Source organism: Mobula hypostoma, chromosome 24 (assembly GCF_963921235.1).
Source record: "Mobula hypostoma chromosome 24, sMobHyp1.1, whole genome shotgun sequence".
In the NCBI taxonomy this organism is placed as follows: domain Eukaryota; kingdom Metazoa; phylum Chordata; class Chondrichthyes; order Myliobatiformes; family Myliobatidae; genus Mobula; species Mobula hypostoma.
Window position 1 is genome coordinate 27058771 of NC_086120.1, and position 26740 is coordinate 27085510.

At 43.6% G+C, this 26740-nt stretch overlaps 1 protein-coding gene across 1 annotated transcript; it reads right to left on the bottom strand.

Annotated features, from left to right (window-relative positions):
* Nucleotides 1–1115: 1115 nt before the first annotated feature.
* Nucleotides 1116–26740, bottom strand: LOC134337329 (proteinase-activated receptor 3-like). Its single transcript, XM_063032242.1, has 2 exons — nt 26643–26740; nt 1116–6587 (listed from the first exon to the last, which is right to left on the bottom strand). Exons 1-2 carry the CDS (start codon nt 26644–26646, stop codon nt 5566–5568), a joined length of 1026 nt encoding a protein of 341 aa, XP_062888312.1. The 5' UTR covers nt 26647–26740; the 3' UTR covers nt 1116–5565.

A 26740-nucleotide genomic window follows, 5' to 3' on the forward strand; every position in this document is an offset into this window, starting at 1 on the left:
TGTGCTTCGAGGATTTTGAGGAAAAATTAAACTTAAAATATTAGCAACAACCACTGAAGCTCTTAAAAGTTCCTTTTTTATTGAGGCATTCTTGCTCTGGGATAAAGTAACAAGTTCATATGTTCAAGGGCACCACGGTAGCGTAGCGGTTAGTGCGGTGCTATAACAGCTTGGTGCGCGTTCCTGGAGTTCAGAGTTCAATTCCAGCACTGTCTGTAAGGAGTTTGTATGTTCTCCCTGTGAACCGCATGGGTTTCCTCCAGGTGCTCTGGTTTCCTCCCACAGTCCAATCAGCCTATTAGTAGGTTAATTGGTCATCGCAAAATGTATTGTGATTAGACTAGTGTTAAATGGGGAGATTGTGGGACTGAAAGGGCCTGTCCATGACATATCTCTAAATAAATAAACAAACAAACAAAACAAAAAATAGCAACACACATCAAAGTTGCTGGTGAACGCAGCAGGCCAGGCAGCATCTCTAGGAAGAGGTACAGTCGACGTTTTGGGCCGAGACCCTTCGTCAGGACGAACTGAAGGAAGAGCTAGTAAGAGATTTGAAAGTGGGAGGGGGAGGGGAGATCCAAAATGATAGGAGAAGACAGGAGGGGGAGGGATGGAGCCAAGAGCTGGACAGGTGATAGGCAAAAGGCATGTGAAAGAATCATGGGACAGGAGGCCCAGGGAAAAGGAAAGGGGGGAAGGGGGGAAAAAAACCCAGAGGATGGGCAAGGGGTATAGTCAGAGGGACAGAGGGAGAAAAAGGAGAGAGAGAGAAAGAATGTGTGTATATAAATAAATAACAGATGGGGTACGAGGGGGAGGTGGGGCATTAGCGGAAGTTAGAGAAGTCAATGTTCATGCCATCAGGTTGGAGGCTACCCAGACGGAATATAAGGTGTTGTTCCTCCAACCTGAGTGTGGCTTCATCTTTACAGTAGAGGAGGCCGTGGATAGACATATCAGAATGGAAATGGATGTGGAATTAAAATGTGTGGCCACTGGGAGATCCTGCTTTCTCTGGCAGACAGAGTGTAGGTGTTCAGCAAAACAATCTCCCAGTCTGCGTCGGGTCAAATAAACTGAGGCCAGCTTCAAGAACATCATTTACTGTATAATGTGGCTAATTTTACAAGTTTATTAACTGCTTTTAAAAAACAGCATGTCTTAATGACAGTAATACTAAATATAGTAAATACAATATTATTACATTCTGAATAATACATGTATTAATTATCATTGAAAGAGAAACAGCTAACAAACAAGGAAAGAAATAGTCCACCAAAAAACAATCATTTTGTTCAACTCCCAAATGAAATTCTACATTCTAGTTCAGTTTCAGTATAATTCTCTGTATGTGATTTTTTTAATCAAATACAGAAGGAAATGATTAACATGAATTGATTTCAATTCTAAAGCAAATATTTTAAATAAAATACATAAGGAAAAAGTTCGCATGACTGCATTTCAATTCTAAAGCAAATTATCCTATATAATAACAAAGCACTAAAAGCTTAACTTGCTCTGTTGACACTGCCACACAGAATTTTATGACATTTCACATTTTAAAAACAGGCCGAACAATCCAAAAATATTCTGCTGGCACATTTGCTCCATTCACCTTTCTGCATTATTAGCACGTTCAAACCAGTTTACAAGTAATTCAAAGTCCAAAGTAAGCTTATTATCAAAGTACATATATGTCACCATATATGACTGAGGTCTGTTTTCTTACGGGTATACACAGGAATAAATTTTGGCATCAGTTCCGAATGGCGCTTATGGATCAGGAATTAAACATCTTAAAAAGGGCGTTGAATTTCCTGCTCTTTATTTTTAGCGAAATTCAGGAGTTTGTTTTTGGCGTTTGTCATGTTCGAATATTTTCAAGCTGGTAAAATCATTTCACTCTGGTCTCTTGAAAGTGAAAGGCTATAAGGCATAAGATGTAGGAGCAGAGATAGGCCCTTCCATTTCGCCCATCGAGTCGTTTCACAAAATAAAAAGAAATTGGTAATAACAATTGCACATTAATTCAGCCTTTACCTTAATTATTTCTTTGACAATTTTCATTGCTTTCACATAAAATGGGATTGTATTAGGTTTTATATGTGTGCAACAAGGAAAAGACAAGCAAGGGCACATGGCTGTTAGATACAGGAGGAATTATAATTGGGAATAAGGATGATGGAGGAAATAAATTGTACTTAGTGTCTTTGTTCATAGATGAAGAGGAATAAACAAACACTTTGTGTCCATTTCACAAAATCCCAACCAGCAACGTTAGACATGAGAAACGCTGGAAAATGGAACAATTTGCTGAAGGATCTTCAGGTGGAGAGGAATTGTTGACATAGGATTGAGGATAGTCTAATGGCAGTTTGAGAATTGCGTTAAAAGATAGGAAGCACAGAATAGGAAGTAAGGCTCTTCCATGGGCTGGCAGGCTCAAATCACTGCTATTCACAATTAATATGAACAATTTGGCCAGAACGACCAAAACGACCAAACGTGCTGTTTCCAAATTTCTATATAATTCCAAATTACATGGATTCATGAGTAGGAAGGGGGAGCTTTCAGAGGATAGAGTCATGGTAAGTGAGAAGGCAAGTTCATAGTGGATGCAATTATGATGTGAATAAAGAGGGGATTGTCTATATTAGTGCACAGCGCAGTAAAGCTGAGAGCTGGGAACATATGATGTTCAAGGAGACCTAGCTGACATTGTACATGAATCTGCAACAAGCAATTAGGATGGCAAATTTTGGCCTTTATTATAAGAGGATTTGATTACAAGAGTAAGGTTAACTTACTGCAATTATCCCAAGATGGGATTACAGTTGGTTACTTTTCCTTGTATAATAAAGGAACACGACAAGCCTTCACCAGGTTGATTTCTGGAAGGATGTGTTTGTCTATTTGAGGAGAGACTGAGTGGAGGAGCCTATAGTCTCCACAGTTTAGAAGAATGGGATTTCAATGTAGCTTACCCATTCATACGGTTCTCAGCAGAATGGGTGCAGAGAGAAAATTTCCTCTGGCTAGAGCTTCTAGAACTTGGGATAATACTCTCAGAATAAGGGACACAGATGAAGAGAACTTCTTGATATTACATCAACAACAAAGAGAAATGTCTTCATTCACAAGGGAAGAATCTTTGGAATTCCCTACCACCGAGGGCTTTGGAGGCTCAGACAATGACTTCAGACAGATATCTTTCTGATTGCCCCACTATGAAAGGATGTGGAAGCTTTAGAGAGGGTACAGAGGAGATTTACCAGGATTCTGCCTGGACTGGAGGGCATGTTTTATGAAAATAGGTTGAGTAATCTGGGGTTTTTCCACTTAGGAGCAAGGGAGGATGAGAGATTACTTGATAGAGATGTACAAGATGATAAGAAGCATAGATGAAGTGGTTAGCCAAAGACTTTCCCCAGGGTGGAAATGGCCAATACAAGGGGGCATGATTTTAAGATGATTGGAGGAAAGTACAGAGGGGTTGTCAGAGGTAAGATTTGTACACAGAGAATGGTGGGCGCATGGAATGTGCTTCCAGGGGTGGTAGTAGAGGTAGAACATAAGAACATGAGCAGGAGTCGGCCATCTGGCCCCTGGAGCCTGCTCCGCCATTCAATAAGATCATGGCAGATCTGACCATGAACTCATCTCCACCTACCTGCCCAATCCCCATAACCCTTAATTCCCCTACTATGCAAAAATCTCTCCAATCTTGTCTTAAATATATTTGCTGAGGTAGCCTCCACTGCTTCATTGGGCAGAGAATTCCACAGATTCACCACTCTCTGGGAAAAGCAGTTCCTCCTCATCTCCATATTTACTCCCCCAAATCTTGGGTCTATGGCTTTTAGTTCTAGTCTCTCCGACTAGTGGAAACAACTATCCAGCCTCCATCTTAACTATCCCTTTCATAATTTTATATGTTTCTATAAGATCTCCTCTCATCCTTCTGAATTCCAGCGGGTACAGTCCTAGGTGACTCACTCTTTCCTCATAGTCTAACCCCCTCATCTCTGGAATCAAGCTGATGAACCTCCTCTGCACCGCCTCCAAAGCCAATATATCCTTTCTCAAGAAAGGAGACCAGAATTGCACACAGTACTCCAGGTGTGACCTCACCAGTACCCTGCACAGCTGCAACATAACCTCCCTGCTCTTAAATTCAATCCCTCTGCAATGAAGGCCAACATTCTATTTCCCTTCTTGATCGCCTGTTGCACCTGCAAACCATCCTTTTGCAATTCATGCACAAGCCACAGCAGCATGCCACAATTTAAATAATAATCTGATCTTCTACTTTTCCTTCCAAAGCGGATGACCTCACATTTACCAACATTGTACTCCATCTGCCAGGCCCTTGCCCATTCACTTAGCCTATCTATATCTCTCTGCAGACTCTCCGTATCTTCTGCACAATTTGTTTTCCCATTCAATTTAGGGTCATCAGCAAACTTAGATACACTACACTCAGTCCCCTCTTCCAGATTGTTAATGTACTTCGTGAACAGTTGCAGGCCCAGCACCGACCCCTGCGGCACTCCGCTCACCACTGAATGCCAACCTGAGTAGCACCCATGCATCCCAACTCTCTGCTTCCTATTGGTTAACCAATTCTCTCTCCATTAGGGACATACAAGAAACTCTTAGATAGGCACAGGAATGATGGAAAAATGAAGGGGTGTAGAGGAAAGGGTTAGATTGATCTTGGGGAAGGTTAGCACAACATTATGGCTGAAAGCTGTGCTGTAATGTTCTGCGTTCGATGTTCCACTTCTCAACCTTAAGGAAACCCCTAGTGCCACAGTTACTGAAACCGATTATTATCTTTATTTGATGAAAGATGGAACAAGTTCAAAGGTCCAGATGGTCTTCCCCCACCCAACTAATTATTATGTTCTGAATGGCCATTATCCTTACCAGGCTACGGAGGAATTGCTTGGTCAGCAATCTGTGTGACCAGGTGGCAGTCTTAAAGTTGAATCAATGAAAATATGAATTCTCCTTTCACTCTTCTCCCATGGTCCACTCTCCTCTCCTATCAGATTCCTTCTTCTTCGGCCCACTACCTTTTTCACCAATCACCTCCCAGCTTCTTACTTCACTCCCCCAATCCACCCACCTTCCCCCTCACCTGGTCTCACCCATCACCTACCAACTTGTAGTGACTCCTCCCTCCCTTCCCTCTTATTCCGGCTCTTACCCCTCGCTTTCCAGTCCCGATGAAGGCTCTCAGCCCCACACATCGACTGGTTACTCCCTTCCATGAGAAGGTGGCTGACTTGCTGAGCTCCTCTGTCATGGAGAAAGTAGAAAAGCCGCTCACGCAGGACGTGGTGCCCTGGGACCCTACTGTTGAGATGATGAGAGAGGCAGTGATTTGCTGCACTTTTGAAAAGCAACCGTATGACTATGTAAGGGCTGAAATATGGGATCTGGCTGAATTGATCTTTGGTTGTGAGAGACACAATAAGGCAAATTGTTGCTGTGGGAAAAGTGGACCTTTACAATTCCAGAACTGAGGTCCTATCTTCTTGGCCTTGAGTTATTCAGCTACTCACTGCTTAGATTTGTTGTGGAACTTCTGGAGGAAACCATTCTAGTCAACCAGAGTACACTGATTGAGTACGAGTTTCGATTCTTGGTTCCGTGTTTATGGGAACAGAATATTGCCTTTACTTTGGTCCTCCATTCTTCAGAAATGAAGTAGTAAATAATGGGGTCAACACAATTATTAAAACTACTGAAGGGCAACAGGTACAAATAATGGATGTAGAGTTCAGGAAGCCATTGGTGCAGTAGCAGTGATATATTACTGGGACTGAAACACACAAGATACATTGTCAGGGTTAAAATTGTGATTATTACAGCCTTTCTATACTCTCTCTTACTAAGCAGTAAAGTTCTGATTACAAGACAATAACAAAGTACAGTTATGAAGCTTGGAATTATAAACCCTACTATCACCACAGACTGCCAGTAATAGAAATAAACATCTTTTGTTTTATTTAGATACACATCATGACAGGTGATGATGTTTGCGGTTTGGATGTGAAAGCTCTGTTTAAGAAGGAAGAAAGGGAAAACAAAGCAAATAACTACCACCCAAATTACAGCGCAAACAATAACAGCGAACCTATTGTCCCTAAAGCGTCTGGAGTAGAACGGATGGACGAGCGCAAAGTATCGGTCGACGCTGATGAAGGTGAGGAGCAGGATGGAGCAGTACATGTTCCCGTAGAAGAAGGCCGTCATCGTCCGGCACAGGGCTTCGCCAAAGACCCAGTTGTTGCCCTGGAGGCGGTAGTGGATCTTGAACGGGAGCACCAGAACCAGGAGAAGGTCTGCGACTGCCAGGTTGATCAGGCATATGGTGGAAGGTTTCTTCTTTTTTGCCGCCATTGTCCAAAGAGCCAATGCATTGGTTGGGAATCCAATAACAAACACAAGGACATAAAGAGCAGGAATTAAACTTGTGACGATGGGACTTTTCAGTTGATGTGTGGCCCACTGAGGTAACTTAACTGAGTCATTACAGGCGATTCCTGGCAGTCCTCCTGACGAGGGTACAGTACCTAAAGATGTGAGAAGATTGTGTTAACCTTTGCTCTTTTTAGTTTCTTTTCATCATGAGCAGTTTGGTTCTGCCCAACAAATGCACTTTCCTTAGACCAGAGCATTACTTGATCAATATTTGTTAGAGTCATAGAGCACCACAGCACAGAAACAGGCCATCAGGTCTGTGCCAAAATATTATTGTGCCTGGTCCTTCAACCCACACCTCTCCCATTCATGTGCTTATCCAAGCTTGTCTTAAATGTCCACCACTTCTACTGGCAGCCTATTCCGCACTCTCACTACCCTCTGAGTGAAGAAGTTCCCCCTCAGGTTCCCCCTAAACATTTCACCTTTCACCCTTAACCTCCGGTTCTAGTCTCACCCAATCTCAGTGGAAAAAGTCTGCTTGCATCTACCCTACCTTCGCCCTCATAACGGTAGTGTAGTGGTTAGTACAACGCTTTGTAGTACGGGCGACCCAAGTTCAATTCCCGCCACTGCCTTTAAGGAGTTTGCACATTCTCCTCGTGACTGCGTGGGTTTCCTCTGGGTGCTTTGGTTTCCTCCCACAGTCCAAAGACCCACCAGTTGGTAAGTTAATTGGTCATTGTAAATTGACCTGTGATTAGGCTAGGGTTAAGTTGGGCGGATTGCTGGGCAGCTTGAAGCAAAGGGCCAGAAAGGCCTATTCCACACTGTATCTCAAGCAATCGATAAATAAACAAACAAGCACATAAATAAATATATACACACACACATCATTTTATGTACCTCTATCAAATCTTCGCTCATTCTCCTACATTCCAGGGAATGAAATTCTAACCTGTTCAATCTTCCCCTGCAACTCAAGTCCTCAAGTTCCAGCAGTTACTCTTCAAATAGTAACTATCAGTGACATTCAGCTGTGTAAAGGAATGGGATTTTATGTGTATCTGCACTCTCTTTCCTGTCAAGTAATCCAATCAAATCTGGAGTCACTAAATGGAAACCATAGAAACCATAGAAACTACAGCACAGAAACAGGCCCTTTGGCCCTTCTTGGTTGTGACGAACCATTTTCTGCCTAGTCCCACTGACCTGCACATGGACCATATCCCTCCATACACCTCCCATCCATGTATCTGTCCAATTTATTCTTAAATGTTAAAAAAGAACCCGCATTTACCACCTCATCTGGCAGCTCATTCCATACTCCCACCACTCTCTGTGTGAAGAAGCCCCCCCTAATGTTCCCTTTAAACTTTTCCCCCCTTCACCCTTAACCCATGTCCTCTGTTTTTTTTCTCCCCTTGCCTCAGTGGAAAAAGCCTGCTTGCATTCACTCTATCTATACCCATCATAATTTTATATACCTCTATCAAATCTCCCCTCATTCTTCTACGCTCCAGGGAATAAAGTCCTAACCTATTCAACCTTTCTCTGTAACTCAGTTTCTCAAGTCCCGGCAACATCCTCGTAAACCTTCTCTGCACTCTTTCAACCTTATTTATATCCTTCCTGTAATTTGGTGACTAAAACTGAACACAATACTCCAAATTCGGCCTCACCAATGCCTTATACAACCTCATCATAACATTCCAGCTCTTATACTCAATGCTTTGATTAATAAAGGCCAATGTACCAAAAGCTCTCTTTACGACCCTATCTACCTGTGACGCCACTTTTAGGGAATTTTGTATCTGTATTCTCAGATCCCTCTGTTCCACTGCACTCCTCAGTGGCTTACCATTAACCCTGTATGTTCTACGTTGGTTTGTCCTTCCAACGTGCAATACCTCACACTTGTCAGTATTAAACTCCATCTGCCATTTTTGAGCCCATTTTTCCAGCTGGTCCAAGTCCCTCTGCAGGCTCTGAAAACCTTCCTCGCTGTCTACTACACCTCCAATCTTTGTATCATCAGTAAACTTGCTGATCCAATTTACCACATTATCATCCAGATCATTGATATAGATGACAAATAACAATGGACCCAGCACTGATCCCTGTGGCACACCACTAGTCACAGGCCTCCACTCAGAGAAGCAATTCTCTACTACCACTCTTTGGCTTCTTCCATTGAGCCAATGTCTAATCCAATTTACCACCTCTCCATGTATACCTAGCGACTGAATTTTCCTAACTAACCTCCCATGCGGGACCTTGTCAAAGGCCTTACTGGTCCATGTAGATAATATCCACTGCCTTCCCTTCATCCACTTTCCTGGTAACCTCCTCGAAAAACTCCAATAGATTGGTCAAACATGACCTACCACGCACAAAGCCATGTTGACTCTCCCTAATAATTCCCTGTCTATCCAAATGCTTGTAGATTCTGTCTCTTAGTACTCCCTCCAATAACTTACCTACTACCGACGTTAAACTCACTGGCCTATAATTTCCCGGATTACTTTTCGATCCTTTTTTAAACAAAGGAACAACATGAGCCACTCTCCAATCCTCCGGCACCTCACCTGTAGACAGCGACATTTTAAATATTTCAGCCAGGGCCCCTGCCATTTCAACACTAGTCTTCTTCAAGGTCCGAGGGAACACTGTCAGGTCCCGGGGATTTATCCACTTTAATTTTCCTCAAGACGGCAAGGACCTCCTCCTTTTCGATCTGTACAGTTTCCATGATCTCACTACTTGTTTCCCTTAATTCCACAGACTTCGTGCCAGTTTCCTTAGTAAATCAGACGCAAAAAACCGAAAAAAATACGGCTGTGTTTTTGCGCACCTCTCATACCTTCCACAATATGGCTGTGTTTTCGCGCACCTCTCATACATTCCCCTACAGCGACACCATTTCAAGCACCTCCCATTCCTTCCTCTATATCGCTGTGTTTTTGGGCACCTCCAATACCTTCCCCAATATTGCTGTGTTTTCGCGTAGCATAGCTGCCCCTCTATTGCGATGTTTTCGCACACCTCTTATAAATTTCCCATGTCACTGTGTTTTCGTGCAGCTCTCATAACTTCCCCTATATCGCAGTGTTTTCGCGCACCTGTCATTCCCGTCCTTAATAAAGTGGCCACTGAGTGTATGTTCGTAATTACTTTGTAATTAAGCAATAGTTTTCTCAATGCATATTGTTATCTTTGACAAGTATGCAGGAATATTACAGTGTTATCCTCACTGTCATTTTCAAACTCTTCACTCCACAGTTTTTTTTCATCAATGAAAATGAATTGCCTCTTCAGAGCTGTTGGCTTAAGTTTGTTGAATTATTTGAAGTATACATGTCTAAGTGGCTCCAGTAACTTCTCTTTGATTTGGCTCTGAGGGAGATGTCCGATGACAAGTAAATGAATTTTCTAATAGGATAGAGCCAAGAACTGGTAAGCCCAGTTTAAGTATGATCACTTCAGAGTTTTCAGCACACAAGATTTTTCTGTCATGAGTTCTATACAATAAGTAGTAAATCTTATGAAGTAGTCTGAAACATGTTCTTCCAGTTGTGGTTCAATTACATCAATTATTCTCTCTCTGAAGAGCTCAGACTTGTCTGTGGTGTTCCACAGCTAGAACTGCCCAGACTTGCCTTTTCCAATGGAATGTGTTAATCTGTGCTCACTGGACTGGAGGAAAAAGACTGAGCTTTTCCACTTTATACATTTATGCCTGCAGAATAATCTGGTATAGACAGTATTTTTGAACCTCAAACTCAGTGCCTAGCAATTAGTAATGTTTAGTTCAGTGTTGTAAATTTGAGAAATAAATATTTCAATGGTGTTAAGCATCATAACCGTAGTTTTCAGGTTGTCTGGATCTGCCAGCATCCTGTGTGGTATTTTCATATGCAGGTATGTCAAATGCGTCAGTGGCACCATGTTTAAACTCCACGCGGCTTCAACGATGTGTCAGCCTTTAGTCACCTTGTTACCTTAACCGCCACATCTGCAACTCTCCAAGGCCCTAACTGGGTGTGTTAATACCTCTTAGCCAAAACCTTCTTCTTCTCCAATCTGCTGGCTACCCCTTAAACTTGTTGTCCCTGAGTGAGGCCTTGACCAGTCAGCCCAACTCCAAACCCTGCCTTTCCCCATAGATGGGGCAAACGGTCCAGACAGTTACTGTGCTAATCAGTAACTGCTGATCTATATCTTCTGACATTATCTGTCATTTCTCTCAGCACACCTATACATCTGTGGAACACCTCCTTCAACATGGTCTCCACACTGGCCAACACTGATGCAAAACAATAAGGTCAGTTAGAATGAGAAACAGCTTCTTCCTTCAACCCATTAGGCTTCTGGACTCCCCGCCACATTGCCTTTGAAGTATCATGGGTTAATCCAGCCTTTCTCAACCTATTTGCCCTGCAGGAAGCTTTGAAATAATTTCCAGGTCTCAGGTAACCCCAGCGTAAAAAATATTAAATCTACAGCTCACGGTACGTTAGCGTCATCAGTAGGTTGTAGATATAATAATCCAAAAATAATTGTCAATGCTCTTTTGAGTAGAGAATGAATTTTTAGCCAACCTTTCTTGAAAAAAAGCAGGTAGTTAGGCTTAGTTTAAATTTCTTGAAATTAATCTCTTTTATCCCCTTGCACAAATTTTAGAAACTCTTAAGGCAAACATAATAAATAACTGGCTTAAGTCAAAATGGGATTTAATTTATCTAAAGGTAGGTTCTGTAGATTTAATTTAAATAATTGTTATTATTGCTGTTTACAAAAATGAAAATTTATTGACAATGTTGAGTAGTAAAAATATTAAAAACCATAAGCCAAAGCAATATGAATGAAAATATAGCTTAAGACACAATTTTATACAAGGCTTTGAAAAAATATTTTCTTACTAAGTGACATGATCAGGCTCAAATATAGGCCTAACATATAAAACTTGTGCTTATTTTTGCTGCACAAACACTCAATTCTGGGCCGAACTTGAGATAAGCACACACAGATTTACTTTCAATTGAAATGAGATGATTTCTATAATTGCTTTTGATGCTTGTTAAACAAGGAAAAGCTTGCTCACACATGTAAGAAGTTGAAAACTGCCTCAAAATTTCATTGCTTTCTTATGAATGGCAGGATACTCTTCTTTCACAGAAATCCAGAACTTGTCCAGGGGCAGTAAATCTCATTTTGATTAAATCTCAAATTGCAGTTCAATTTTGTTCTGCAATTCTTCCAGGCGGTTTTCAATAAAACTTGAGACTTCCTGATCCTTCCTCACTCTCAAGCCCAATCAGCAGTGGCAACATTTCAAGATTTCCTTTTGCAGCATGATTTTTCCAAAGATCAAGTTGCCTTTTAAATCCAAGTATTTTGTCACTTAAAGTAAGAACATCTTCTCCAGAGACTTGTTCAATTGGTTCATATGTTGAAAAATGTCTGCTAAGTAGACTAGTTTCTGTAGCCATTCTTCATTTTCAAAGCACTCAGCAAAACCTAGCCTACTATTTTCTTGAAAGTACTCCTGCAATTCATCTTTCAGTTCAAGCACCCTGTTGAGAGTTTGTCCTCTGCTAAGCCATCGTATTTCTGTATGTAGCAGGAGACTGGTGTGCTCTTTGTCCAGGCTTTCACACAGTTGTTTTAAACATTCTCGAGTGAACTAGTCTTTGTTTAATAAAGTTCAATATTTTTGTAGCATCATCTAGAACTTTTTCACTTAATCTCCTAGAGTTTTTGACATCAGCACTTCTCTGTGAAGAAAGCAGTATGTTGTGACAATGTCAAGATTTTCTTTTTTTTTACAAGAGAAATGAAACCTCTCGTGGAGCCAAGCATTGATGGGGCACCATCAGTACAAATGCCAGCACAGTTCCTCCAAGACAGACAATTTGTTTCCAGATATGAAGATAAAACATTAAATATACCTTGGTCTTTACTTATTTTAGGCAGCTCTTTGCAACAGAAAAAGTTTTCTTGAATTTCGCCATCATTTACAAATCTTACAAATGTTACAACATGACATTTGTTGGTGAAATCTGTTGACTCATCCATCTGGATAGAGAAGCGTTTGTTTGTCAGTTTATTACAGAAAACCTCTTCAGCATCATGTGACATGTCATCAATACATCAACTTATCGTACTGTTTGACAGTGCTGCCTTTGCACCTGAACAAAATCCATGCAAGAGCCCATTCTCGAGCTACTATCTGCGGACGACTGTGCTTTTCTCACGCACACAGAGGACGCGCTACAGGCTGCAGTCACTCAGTTCACCAAGGCTGCAAGGGCTTTCGGGTTAACAGTCAGTCTGACTCCATCAGAAGTCCCTTCACAGCATTTACAATCTACAGGCGACCACCCTCTCACCACAGTTGAGCAGTTCACCTACCTGGGCAGTGTCATCTCCAATGACGCTATGGTAGTAAAAGAAGTTAGCAATCGACCTGCCAGAGCTAGCAGTGCCTTTGGTCGCCTCCAGAAACGTGTGTGAAAGAACCACCAGCTGCGTCTGTCCACAAAAATCCAGGTATACAGAGCTGCCATCGTCACAGCACTGCTATACAGCTCCGAATCCTGGGTCTCTCATACCACAAAGAAATCCGGTTGCTCAAGCGCTTCCGCCAGCACTGCCTCCACTCCATCTCGGGTATCAGCTGGCAGGATCGTATCTCCAACAACGAGGTCCTGGAAGCGGCTCAACTCCCAAGCATTGAAGCCGCCTTGCTGCTCAGGCAGCTCCCCTGGCCAGGCCACGTGTCTCGCATGGACCACTCCAGGTCACCGAAAATGGTACTGTATGGAGAACTCTCTCAGGGCAAGAGAGATCATGGTGCCCTGCGCAAGAGGTACAAAGACCAACTTAAGCAGCAACTCCCTTGGGCAAATATCGAGGTCAACGAGTGGCAGCAGCTGGCTTGCGACAGAGACCACCGGAGAATGCTGATCCACAGAGCAGCCAAGAATTTTGAGGAATCCAGAAGAGTGACTGCTGAAGAGAAGAAGAGACGCAGGAAGGGTCCTACTACCCAAGCGCCCGCGTCCCAGATGTTCCGTGTCCCTACTCCTCGAGAGTCTGCTGGTCCAGAATTGACCCCTACAGTCACCAACAATCATGCCATTGCTCCTTGGGACTCTTCTTCCCTCCTGATCTTCACAGGCAAAGAACCAGCTATCATCTTCATTGAGCATGAAACCTTTTCAACTTCTCGTACTGCATCTTGTCCTAACATGTTACCCACTATAATTTTACATGCTGACATTACTCATTTGTCACCAACTGTGTGACATTTCCTTTTCTGAGTAATAAGTTCTGCTACTACAAACGTTTGTAAATAACTTGCTTCCTGGTTCCTTTTACTGACTGTGACTTTATTAACAAAAGCCTTACTTTGTTTTGAGATTCCAATAGCCATTTAAAATAATCAGCGTTTTTCTGAGTTATGTAGCTGTGATTTGTATTTAAGTGTCTTTTTCAATTTTGCTGGAGCCATTGCTGCATATGAAAGTTGTTTGCCACAGACAAGGCACAATGGAATAGGACAACTTGGATCACCAGTCCATGTAAAACCCATTGATAAGTAGCTTTCATTGTAAAGATGGACTTTTTGTATCAGTTGTTGCACTAGCGCAGTGAAATGACTCAGAAGATTGTAATTTCCTCCTCGCTGGCGATCAACACTGGTGCACCTTAGGGGTGTGTGCTTAGCCCTCTGCTCTACTCCCTCTATACCTATGACTGTGTGGCTAGGCACAGCTCAAACGCCATCTATAAATTTGCTGATGATACAACCGTTGCTGGTAGAATCTCAGGTGGTGACGAGAGGGCGTACAGGAGTGAGATATGCCAACTTGTGGAGTGGTGTCACAGCCACAACCTGGCACTCAGTGTCAGTAAGACAAAAGAGCTGATTGTGGTCTTCCAGAAGGGTAAGACGAAGGAACACATACCAATCCTCATAGAGGGATCAGAAGTGCAAAGAGTGACTGGGTGTCAAGTTCCTGGGTGTCAAGATCTCTGAGGATCTAACCTGGTCCCAACATATTGATGCAGTCATAAAGAAGGCAAGACAGCGACTATACTTCATTAGGAGTATGAAGAGATTTGACATGTCAACAAATACACTCAAAAACTTCTATAGATGTACTGTGGAGAGCATTTTGACAGGCTGCATCACTGTCTGGTATGGAGGGGCTACTGCACGGGACCGAAAGAAGCTGCAGAGGGATGTAAATTTAGTCAGCTCCATCTGGGTACTAGCCTACAAAGTACCCAGGACATCTTCAGGAAACGGTGTCTCAGAAAGGCAGCGTCCATTATTAAGGACCTCCAGCACCCAGGGCATGCCCTTTTCTCACTGTTACCATCAGGAAGGAGATACAGAAGCCTGAAGACACACACTCAGCGATTCAGGAACAGCTTCTTCCCCTCTGCCATCCAATTCCTGAATGGACATTGAACCCATGAACACTACCTCACTTTTTTAATATATATTATTTCTGTTTTTGCACAATTTTTAATCTATTCAATATATGTATACTGTAATTGATTTACTTATTTATCTTTTATTATTATTTTATTTTTTTCTTCTATATTATGGATTGCATTGAACTGCTGCTGCTAAGTTAACAAATTTCACGACACATGCTGGTGATAATAAACCTGATTCTGATTCTGAATTCAAAAATCGCCACATTGTACCATTTGTAAAACTCAGGGATTAGAAAAATATAAAAATGTGCACGTTCATTCGATGCTCAGAAAACACGCTTCACACTCCTCATCAGCCTACTGCCCTCCCCTCCGTGTCATAGAGCTGTTACACACCCCGTGGGTATCTTGTGACTGTCTTATGAGCATGAGGTAATGGTCTTGTGGAGGTCACATGATGTAATTTTCCCACCAATGTGAGGTCACATGATGACCTGTTCTCAACAGGAATAAAGCAGACCCCTGGTGTGATGCAGTTAGTTTCAGTTGAGTTGTTGTTTGCTTCGTTAGTTACACCGTTATGCTGTGTATTTGTCTCATGACGCAGTTTCGTTTTAAAGAGGAGTTCTACTTTCTATTGGAAGGTAAAATAGTTGTGCCAGCAGTTTCACCAATCGCTGCCAGCTTTGTTGGTGTATCTTTGATTTACCTTTACAGTCGTATTGGAGAGTGAAGACCTTATTAAATGACGGGAACCTGAAGGATCGGAATAAAATTGGAGTCATTTGGCAGTTTTATAGAGGATCGACCTCATCAAGCATTCATTCAGAAGTGGTGACCTGTATCTGAGATAAATCCTGCAAGAGCAGGGAAGTTGAGCAGTGTCTACTCGCCAGGAAAAGGTCAGTTCCTTTAAGCCATATTATTTCCTTCATCGTGAATCCTCTGGAGAATCAGCAGTAACATCATGTCTTCGAGGAAATCCGTTTCCAGAGAAGTCTCTCCTTATTGACTATTATCTACATGAAACGTTACCGTAGAAAAGCAGCATCCATCATCAAAGATCCTCGCCTCCCAGACCATGCTCTTTTCTTGCTGCTGCCATCACATAGAAGGTACAAGAGCCTCAGGACTCGCACCACCAGATTCCCGAACAGTTACTACCCCTCAACCATCAGGCTCTTGAACAAAAGGGGATAACTACACTCACTCTATTCCTGGTGTCCCCACCACTGATGGTCTCACTATAAGGACTCCTTTTCTTATTATTTCAGGCTCTTGTTATTTATTGCTATTTATTTATATTTGCATTTAAACAGTTTGTTGTTCATTGATCCTGTTTACAGTTACTGTTCTTTATTTTTGCTGAGTATGCCAGCAGAAAAGGGAATCTCAGGGTTGTACGTGGTGACACGCATGTACTCTGATAGTAAACTTTACTTTGAACTTCAAGCATTACACAGTACAATGAGGCGGTAGATGATAAAACAATAGAATGCAGAATAAAGTGTGACAGCCACAGAGAAAGGGTGTGCAGGAAGATAATAATCTGCAAGGTCATATGGAAGGAGATTGTGAGGTAAAGGGGTCAATGCTGTTCCGAGGACCATTGTAAGAAATCTGAATTTAATAGCATTATATGAATTTGTTCATATGTACAGGCATCCTTAATATTGGCAATGGTAACCCTGGGATAGCCTGTGTTGTAAACAATGCATGATACTTTTTTAACTATTGGCCATTGCTTGTGATATATTCAATATAGTTTCCTTAGGTATTGCCCTTAATTATTATAGTTCTTTATTAGATTTATGACAGAGTGGTGGCTATACCTTTATAATCAGCTGTTGAAGATAAATTGCATTGACTTCAATAAAGCCAAACTCCAGCTGCAGAGTCCAAGGAAGACCTGAGACAAAATGGCTCTTAAGCACACCTCACTGAAATTCCATGTATCTTAACCCTTTCCAGCGTCCTTATATATGTCAACTTTTCAAAAATGATTTTCAAGGTATTGAAATGTCTTTAGGGATAAGAGATCCGATGTACGATAATGTGAAACAGGCAGTGATGATTCAGCAGCGCATTGTACGGTATATCCACCCTGATTCTGCCAGCAGTGGTGTCACCAGTGAATGCGTTGAGGTTTATCTTCTTGCCCGCACTCACAAAACAAAGAAACACAATAGAATTCACGGAAAACCGCACACAACAAAGACTGCCCCAAACCCAATGAGCAAGAGGACAAATCGCGCGAAAATAGTAAAACAAAATGTCAACAATTAACACATGGAACATGAACTGCAGAGTTTCCTGAAAGTGAGTCCACAGCTGCAGAGCCAACTCAGCACAGAAGTGAGCGGTGCTATATGGAATGATCTGACGTGATGACGTAATTACATAAAGGACTGTTAGCGCGCTTTGCGTTCAGTCTTTAGTGTTCAATAAATGTGTAGTTATGTATTTTTCTTAAATTTAAAAAGGCTCGCATCGTTTTATTTGCAAGAACCTACATAGGTGATCCAGACGCTCTAGGATGATTCCAGAGGTATTGAACGTGTCAGCCAACGCAGTCGCCTTGGAACTGCTGGAGTTTTGGGAGCAAAATGCCGTCGCTTGGTTTGACCAAACTGAGGCCCAATTCACTCTGCGGGAAATCACCGCCAACAACATCAAAATTCTACTGCGTGGTAGCCTTGCTCAGAAATTTCATGGCTCCAAGACTGGTGACTCTACAAGAACACCCGCCTGAACACGATAAATACTGATCACTGAAAACTCGCCTGTACAGACTTTTAGAGTATCGTAGTCTGAGCACGGCAAACAGTTGCTCTGCTTGCCCGGCCTCAGGGGTACCAAGCAGTCAGAGCGAATGGACCGCATGCTCCCTCTCCTGGAAATCACCATCCTTGTTTTATTTTTAAAGAACTCTTCATGCAGCAAGTGCCTGATCAAGTTTGCATAGCCCTCGCTAATCCACCATGAAGGACTATAAGGAGCTTGCTAAAATGGCTGGGAGTCTACACTTAGATAGGCAGTGGTGCATCCTCCTCCTTTCTCTACCTCAATAAGCCCGGTCAGCAAGGACACCAACATAAAGACGCCTGCAGCTGCAAAACAGACGTCACTGGGCCTGTCTTTACAAGCTCGCTTTGGTACGAACTCTAGGCAGTGCCCGACTGCCTTGACCTTTGATAGTGTCAGCACATCGGGACATCAGAGATCTGTGAATACCATAGGCTACTGCTGCCAGGGGCATCTACAGTTCATTACGGACACCCTTTCAGGGCGATACATCCTCGTGACGAGTGCTCAAGTGGGTGTGTGCTGCTAGTATCACCTATCGATGAGAAGGCAAAGAGTGACAAAACCTTGCTGGAGGCTGCTAACGGCGGCAAGGTCGAGACTTATGGGACACGATGGGGTGATACTCTGCTTCAGTGGGCGATGTTACACATGGGACTTTGTCAAAGCTGAAGTGGCTAGACCTTTGCTCAGAGCAGATGCCCTGTGCGCTCAAGGACTGTTAGTCAATTATAAAAACTGCCGGTTTGTGGATGTCAAGGACTTTGGGTTGTTACCCGGCTCCCCCAGGAAGTTCCCCACAATGTCTCTGTCGAGCACATGCACCACCACACGTGAGTTCACTCGACTGCCGGGCGAATTCTCAAACCTCACCAAGCCCACATTCTCCACTACAGTCACAAAACATGGGGTCGAGCATCACATTCCCACAACTGGTCTGCTGGACTGGACCCGGAAAAGCTGGCAACCGCGAAGGCTGCGCTTGCCAACACGGAAAAGCTCAGAATTGGATGCTGGTGGGATAGCACCCGAACCTCACCCCTCCATGTGGTCCCTAAGTCCGATGGTGGTTGCCGCCCATGTGGTGATTACCAACACCTTAACGAGACCAACACACCCAATCATTACCCGATCCCACACATTCAAGACTTCTTGGTACGTTTAGCTGGAAAGTTACTTTTTTCCAAAGTTGGTTTAGTTAGGGGCTGCCATCAGGTGCCTGTGTGCTCAGAGGTGGCATATTTGGCCTCTTTGAGTTTCTGAGCATGCAATTTTGGCCTAAAAAATGCAGCACAGACTTTCCGACGGTTGATGGACTCTGTATTAAAAGACTTAGATTTTCTTTTTGTTTAGCTGGATGACATACTTGTCACCAGTGCGTCCATCCGAACACGTGTGTCATCTCCGCACACTTTTTCAGCGCTTAAGCTTTTTGAGTGATCGCTAACCCTGCTAAATGTCACTTTGGGTTGTCAACCTTTGACTTTCTTGGCCGTCGCATCTCAACAGAAGGTGCAAAACCCCTCCCATCAAAAGTAGCTGTTGTTATGGATTTCCCACTGCCCCACACTACTAATAAACTACAGGAGTTTTAGGTAAGGTGAGTTTCTATAACCGCTTCATTCTGCGAGCTGTTGAACTTATGGTCCCATATAGTGTGATTAAAGGCAATACCCCTAATCAAGTGCTTGAGTAGTCAGCGGACATGACAGGGCATTTGATGATACCAAACGAGCTCTTTCCAACGCGACCCTACTGGTGCACCCACTCCCCAACTAGCCATTACTACTGACACTTCGCACTCTGCTGTGGGTGCTGTACATGAAGAGTTGGTCGGAGGCGTGTGGCAGCTGCTCACCTTTCTCAGCTGGAAGATTTTCTCTTGGTTGCCATTGACCCAGAAGTCCAGCCTTACCAAACAGCAGTCACGGGCCTGTGCTTGGTTGACACTAAGTTCGAGCGAAGCTAGGAGAGTTTCTGTCCTGTGCGATGTCTCAGCTGGTCACCCTCGCCCCATAGTGTCTGCAAACCGGAGGCGGACTGCTTTCGACTCCATACGTTGCCTCTTGCATCCAGGCCAGAGGCCTGACAGAAACTGGTTAGTGTGGCATAGCCTTAGAAAGGACGTGCGTGATTGAAGAGCAGTCTGCAGGGAGTGCCAGTAGGCAAAACTTAAGTGGCCGTTGGCACCTTTTAAGGTCCCTGAGCAATGGTTTTCCCATGTCAATGTGGGCCTTGTTGGTCCTCTTCCCCACTCCCACGTTTCACACACCTTCTGACCATGGTGGACTGTACCACCAGGTGGCCAGAGGCCATCCCTCTAGCATCAACGACAGCTGCATATGTAGCTCGGGCGTTCATCAGCACCTGGGTTGCTCGGTTTGTCACCCCATCTGGTATTTCCTCTGACTGCGATGCCCAATTCATATCAGACCTCTGGGCTGCGATGTCCCAAAACCTCAGCGCTAGGCTACATCACCCCACGGCGTATCACCCACAGTCCGATGGCCTATGCGGGCGATTTCACCACTCCTTAAAGCTGCTCTGAGTCCTCCCTGATGGATGATCGTCTCCCATGGGTCCTCCTGGGGCTCAGAACTGCTCCAAAAGAGGATCTGCAGTCGTCTGAGACCGAGTTATGATTTTATTCCTGACTCTGTGACTGTCTTGTGGGCCTCTCCACAGCCTTCCACCCTCCCCAGTGAGTTAAATTCCTGCCTCCCATCAGGATGTACAGCACTCTTGGGCTCCTGTTGACCTACACTCTGCCTCGATAGTTTTTGTCTGCCATGATACACAGCAACATTCCCTGAGGACCCCTCCTGACAGCTGGTCTGTCATTTGGGAACAGAGAAAAAAGACTTTTATCAAGGTTGAGAGAGGTAAACCTGAATGTATTTTGGTAGATTGCCAAGCTCACCATACCTCTGCTGTCTCGACATGTCCACGAGCATGTCAACACACGTCTGGATGAGTCAGCACCCGCTGTCCCTCCACCCATGGAAGGTAGAACTTGAGCCAGGCAGCTCGTCCGAGCTCACAGTGCTGCTTTTAGCGAATTCTGAGGGAGGGGTCTGTGTAGGGTAACGAAATTGGTGGAAACGCACGTAATCCGCATTCACCACCACTGAGTTGAGTTCACTTTAAGAGGCTGGTCCGACATGATGACATAATTTCGCACTTTGTGTTCAGGTTTTGGCATTCAGTAAAAGTGTTGTTATGGTTTTATCTTGAAACGCCTCACATCTTTTGATTTACAGACACCTACGCAGCTACCAAGTGTCTGTCTGTGTCTCTACCTTCATCCAAAATACCTCTTTGCTTTTCCAATAACCTTCTGGAGGCTGTACCTAGACCGTTTTCAAGTGTTTGGCTTGCCAGTCCTGTTGGCAGTAGATCTAACCCTCATCAGGCTACAAATCTACAAGTTCATTCAGAACTTCTGGTTTGAGAAGACCTACTATGTGTGTGCAAGTTCGTATATGTCCAAGCAGGTGTTGTTGAAGTCAGTGACAATGGTTGTCATATTCATTCTGATCCAGAGATGAATCCCTGAATACAGTCTAGTCTCCCAATTCAAAGCAATCATGCGCCTCCTACTCCCTCGTCCATATCTTCATGGCCCCCTCCACCCGCGTTGCATGCTTCAGTCTCTGCCCGCACATGGCAAGTAGAAGCGTGGTGAAGCGGTCAGATGTCCCACAATACAGGCATGAGACGGCTCAGTAGGGTGCACTTGCTGGTGGGGTGGCGGAATGTCTTCGGTTCTCCGGTGATGCAAATGATATGTTAATAGTTGTCCAGCAGACGCTTCTTCAAGCTAGCCTGGTTAAAGACCCCATTTGAATTGACTTCATTTCTTACATCCTCCACATACATGAAGAGTAAAAATCTTTACGCTACATCTCTGTCTAAATGTACAAAATGCAAATTATAGTAATTTGTAATAAATAGTATGTACAACAGGACAGTCAATATAGCCTAGAAATACAATTGCATCAGCTTGAAGGCCTGGTGGAAGAAGCTGTCCCGGAGCCTGTTGGTCCTGGCTTTTACGCTGCGGTACCGTTCCCCAGACGGTAGCAGCTGGAACAGTTTGTGGTTGGGGTGACTAGGGTCCCCAATTATCCTTCGGGCCCTTTTTACGCACCTGTCTCTGTAAACATCCTGAATAGTGTGAAGTTCACATCTACAGATGTGCTGGGCTGTCCGCACCACTCTCTGCAGAGTCCTGCGACTAAGGGAGGTACAGTTCCCATACCCGGCAGTGATGCAGCCAGTCAGGATGCAATTGTGCCCCTGTAGAAGGACGATGGGGATGGCACTGGGGTGTGCCCTTTCGTGCCTGTTAATCATTTCCTCCTGTACCCACAATGTCGGCCTGGGATGGGAATAACACTACAGCCAGGATAAGGGTGCAGATAGAATGGACGGCACTTGGCCGCCAGATGTTCCACATCAGGGGAGAAGGTCTGAGACAGAGCCAGCACATCTCTGCACCATGAGAAGCAGACACTGTAATTTGTGATTTACCTAATACCACCATCTGATCCATGCAATAGATAGTGAAGCCCTCAGCTGGGATGCCATGTTCAGAGTGCTGGGGGCATGAGCCATGTCTCTATGAAACAGCACACAGTAGTCTCTGATGTTCCAATTTTGCTCCACAGTCTCCTATTTTAACTTCCAATGACTATACGTTAGCCAAGAGAATTTCGCTGGCAGGGGCAGTGCTGTGGGTCTCGAACCTCAACATTTCAGTTCTACCTGACGATGATCCTGGCAACCACATTTCTGGCACAACAGAGATCTCTCTATGCTAGCGGTTGCTATACGTCATCTGGGTGGCATGTTCTGCTGGGTCCAGGCAACTCCTGTAAAGTTACTAAAGCATCCAGATAGCTTAACACATTGTGCGCTGTTGTGTTCACTGTGGCTTCGAATTTCAGCCAAGAACTGGAGATGTTTTAATTTTTTCTTAGGAGCTGACTGCAAATAGCTCTTGCAAATAATGCTTATCCTGTGTGCTACTCCTAAGAGATGACTCTGCAGAAATGAAAACTATTGTTTTCCATAGTGTGCAGGGTACACCACAGTCTCTCCTGTTTGACAGAAGCCATTGCTGAAGTCAGAGCAGGCAATGCACACTCAGTGGCCACTTTATTAGGTGCATCCTGTACCTGTATCCTGTGTTGGGCCCATGGCCAAGTGGTTAAGGCATTCGTCTAGTGATTTGAAGGTCACTAGATCGAGCCTCAGCTGTGGCAGCGCGTTTGTGTCCTTGAGCAAGGCACTTAACCACACATTGCTCTAGTCTGTGCGAGGAGTGGCGCCCAGCACAGACTTCCAACCTGCGCCTTGTAAGGCATGAAAATGCCCAATGCAGGCCTCTCACGGTCTGAGTCGACGTTCCCCCTGTACCTAATAAAACGGCCACTGATGGTATAGATGTGATCTTCTGCTGCTGTAACCCATCCCCTTCAAGGTTTGATGTGTTGTGCATCCAGAGACATTCTTCTGCACACCACTGTTGTAGCACGTGGGTATCTGAGTTAGTCGCGTTCCTGTCGGTTTGAACCAGTCTGGCCATTCTCCTCTGACCTCTCTCATTTACAAGGCATTTTCACCCACAGAGCTGTCACTTACTGGATTTTTTTGTTTTGTTTTTCACATTGTTCCTTGTAAACTCTAGAGAAATTTGTGCATGAAAATCTCTGGAGATCAGCAGTTTCTGAGATACTCAAACCACCCCGTCTGGCACCAATAATCATTCAACTGTCAAAGTCACTTAGATCACACTCCTTCCCCATTCTGATGTTTATTCTGAACAAAAACTGAACCTTTTGACTTTTTCTGCATGTTTTTATGCTATAGATTGCTGTCACATGATTGCCTGATTGGATATTTGCATTAATGAGCATAGTACCCAAAAGAGCGGCCAGTGAGTATATTTTGTATGGTTGGAATTGTTGCCTGCATCTCCCTCAGAGTTATAAAAAAGTGGTGACATTGTCAAGGAAGTGATGGTCAAATTCTGGTAATTGTTAATTAGTCCACATTTGGGGCTCTTCTTTACTGAACTAAAGATTAGCCCCTGAAAACAATGTTTTACAAAGTCTGGTCATCTGAAAGCAAAACACTAAATGCAGGAGATTCTCGACCGGCCAGGCTGCATCTGTGGAGAGAGCAATAAAGTCCTGAAGTTCATGTTGATCCTTCCTGATTGATTGGAGAGTCAGAGAAACTAGGTCTTTAACTGTGAGACTGTCACCAGGAGAAGCAGGTTAGAATTGAAACACCAGGCAAAATTGCCCCAAAGCAGCTGTGAATCGGTGCTGAGCAGCACAGAGGAGATGGGGTTTTATTGTGTCGGTTTAACTCGGTTCCTCCACAAATCTCATAATTTTTTTTGATTCCCTTAATATCTTAAAACCTTGACCTCTGACTTAAAAATATGCAGTGACCCAAAATGCCGACGGTTTATTCCTCTCCATAGATGCAGCCTGACCTGCAGAGTCTCTCCAGCATTTTGTGTGTGTGTGTGTGTGCTGCTCAGAATTTCTAGCATCTGCAGAAACTCTTGTGTTTTAAAATGAAAGGAAGGTTTTAAAGGGGAGTTGAGGGAAGAATTTTTTTATACATCGGTTGGTTGATAGCTGGAACACACTGCTGAAGGAATGGTGCAGTCAGCTGCAATCACATGTTGAAGGGACATCTGAACCTACACTTGAATAGGCAATGCAAAGAAGTTTACAGATCTACTGCTGGCAGGATTATTTCAAACATTCTTAATCTTCTCAACAAAGAAACTTTTTCTCATTTCAGTCATGAATCGCCAACCCCTTATTTTAGGACTGGGACCCTAGTTCTAGATGCAAGACGCCTCGGGAGTATCCATTCTTGTAACTAAGTTGTCAAGACCCGTAAGAATTTTTGATTTTTCATGGAATTGCCTCCCATTCTTTCAAACCGGTCAGCTTAATCTATTTTCAAAAGACAAACCTCCTCCATTCCACGAATCAGCCATTATTCTGCCTGCACTGTAAACATTCCCTTCCTCAGGCAATGACACCATGTCTAATATTCTCTCCAGGCTTTGTCTTGTTGCTGGCCCTCGCCTGCCTAATCCCATTTTCTAACATTAGGTCTAATCCTGTAGGTCATTACTCCAGGAACGTAGTTACATAGCGCAAAGCGTAACGCTATTACACAATTAGCACTCCGGATTCAAGTCCCACCACTGTCTATGAGGAGTTTGCACGTTCTCCCTGTGACTGTGCGGATTTCCTCTGCATTGCTACCACATTCCAAAGACGTACCGGTTAGTAGGGTAATTGGATGGCATGGGTTCATTGGGCTGGAAGGGCTACATCTCTGAATAAATTAGATATAAAAATATAAATAACTAAACAACTACGATTTTTTTTTAAATGTGATGAGGACTTCTGTTTCCACCATCCTCTCAAGCAGTGATCTCCAGACGCCAACAACCTCTGGATAAAAAAAAAGAACTTCTTCATCTCCCCCCACTTCTTTTTTTTTGGGCGTGTGCCTGCGTGCGTGCGAGTCTGTGCATGTGCCTCTGTCTGTGCATGCACGTCTGCGTGTCCGTGTGCGCGTCCGTGATGATGTCTTTTTCATGCCTTTTACAAGGCACGGAGCGAGAAAGAGAGAGACTGTGTGGCGCGCCACTCTTCACACAGACATTTTCTCACTATTTTCCCTTTGTTTTATGAAGTCGAGTTGCGATCTCAACACTCAACCCGGTACGGATGGAAAGCGTGCTCGCTCGGGGGCAGACCTGACTGGTTTCGAACCCGGGAACCTCTGCTCCCGGGTCCGGCGCTGATGTCGTTGCGCCACCAGCCGGCCTATCTTCCCTCACTTCTTCTACCAATGACTTTAACTCTGTCTATTCCCTATTCCAGGAGGAATGGTTCTTCCTAGTTACTGTTTCTAGATTCTTCAGAAATTTATGCACTACGATTAAATCTCACCCAGCACCTACCTTCCAGCCTTATACCGACAATTTATGAATCTGAACAGTAAATCAGTTAATCTCTCTACAGCCATACCTTTCCCCTGCTGTGATGCGACAATGAAACTGTAATCCAAGCTCAAACTGCAGTCAAATTTTTCTTACATGACCTCATTAAATTCTGTGTTTCCACTAAAATCAGAGAGTTTTTTAAACAATTTTGTTGACTTCCCAGTTATTTTATATCCCCCTGCTTGCTTCACTCTCCCAAGCGCAATATTTTGTACAGCTTTGGATTTAACTCTATCTGCCACCTCCCTGACCTATTGATCAGGACATCGCCCTCCACTCATCAACTTCTGCCCCTTTCTTGCTCTAGATTTGCAGCACCTGCAGTAGCTGCTTATTGTCAAGCGGAATAATTACCTCTTATCAATTGTACTGTACACTCACAGGAGATGTGTCCAAATTGTAACAATCAATGCTGATCTTTTTCCATAAGCTTCCTCTAGAATCAGAATCAGGTTTAACATCACCAGCATATGTCATGAAATTTGTTAACTTAGTTGCAGCAGTACAATGCAATATGTGATAAATATTTTTTAAAATGAACAAATGAATTACAAGTATCTATATATATGTGTGTGTGTGTGCGTGTGTATTAAACAGTTAAATTTAAAATAGTGCAAAAAGGAAAGTAATTTAAAAAAACTGAGGTAGTCTTTTTGGGTTCAATACCATATAGGAATCAGATGGCAGAGGGGAAGAAGCTATTCCTGAATCCATAAATGGAATTAAATGCACTAATGTTTAAGCTTCACAGTTCCTATGCAGTTAATCTTCCTCAATGCTAGGTGTACCATGTACCTAAACTTCAAATGCATACACTTCACAATCACAGAAATCATCGTTCTCCCATAGAGAAGTGTTTTTCTCGACACTTTCAAATACAAAGCGATGAGTCACTTACTCATACTGTAGAACGAAAAAGTAGTTGCCTGAATCCACGCTCGCCTTCCAAGTGATTTCCTCAAACAAAATGATTCACAAGGAGAAGGCTTGCGCAGA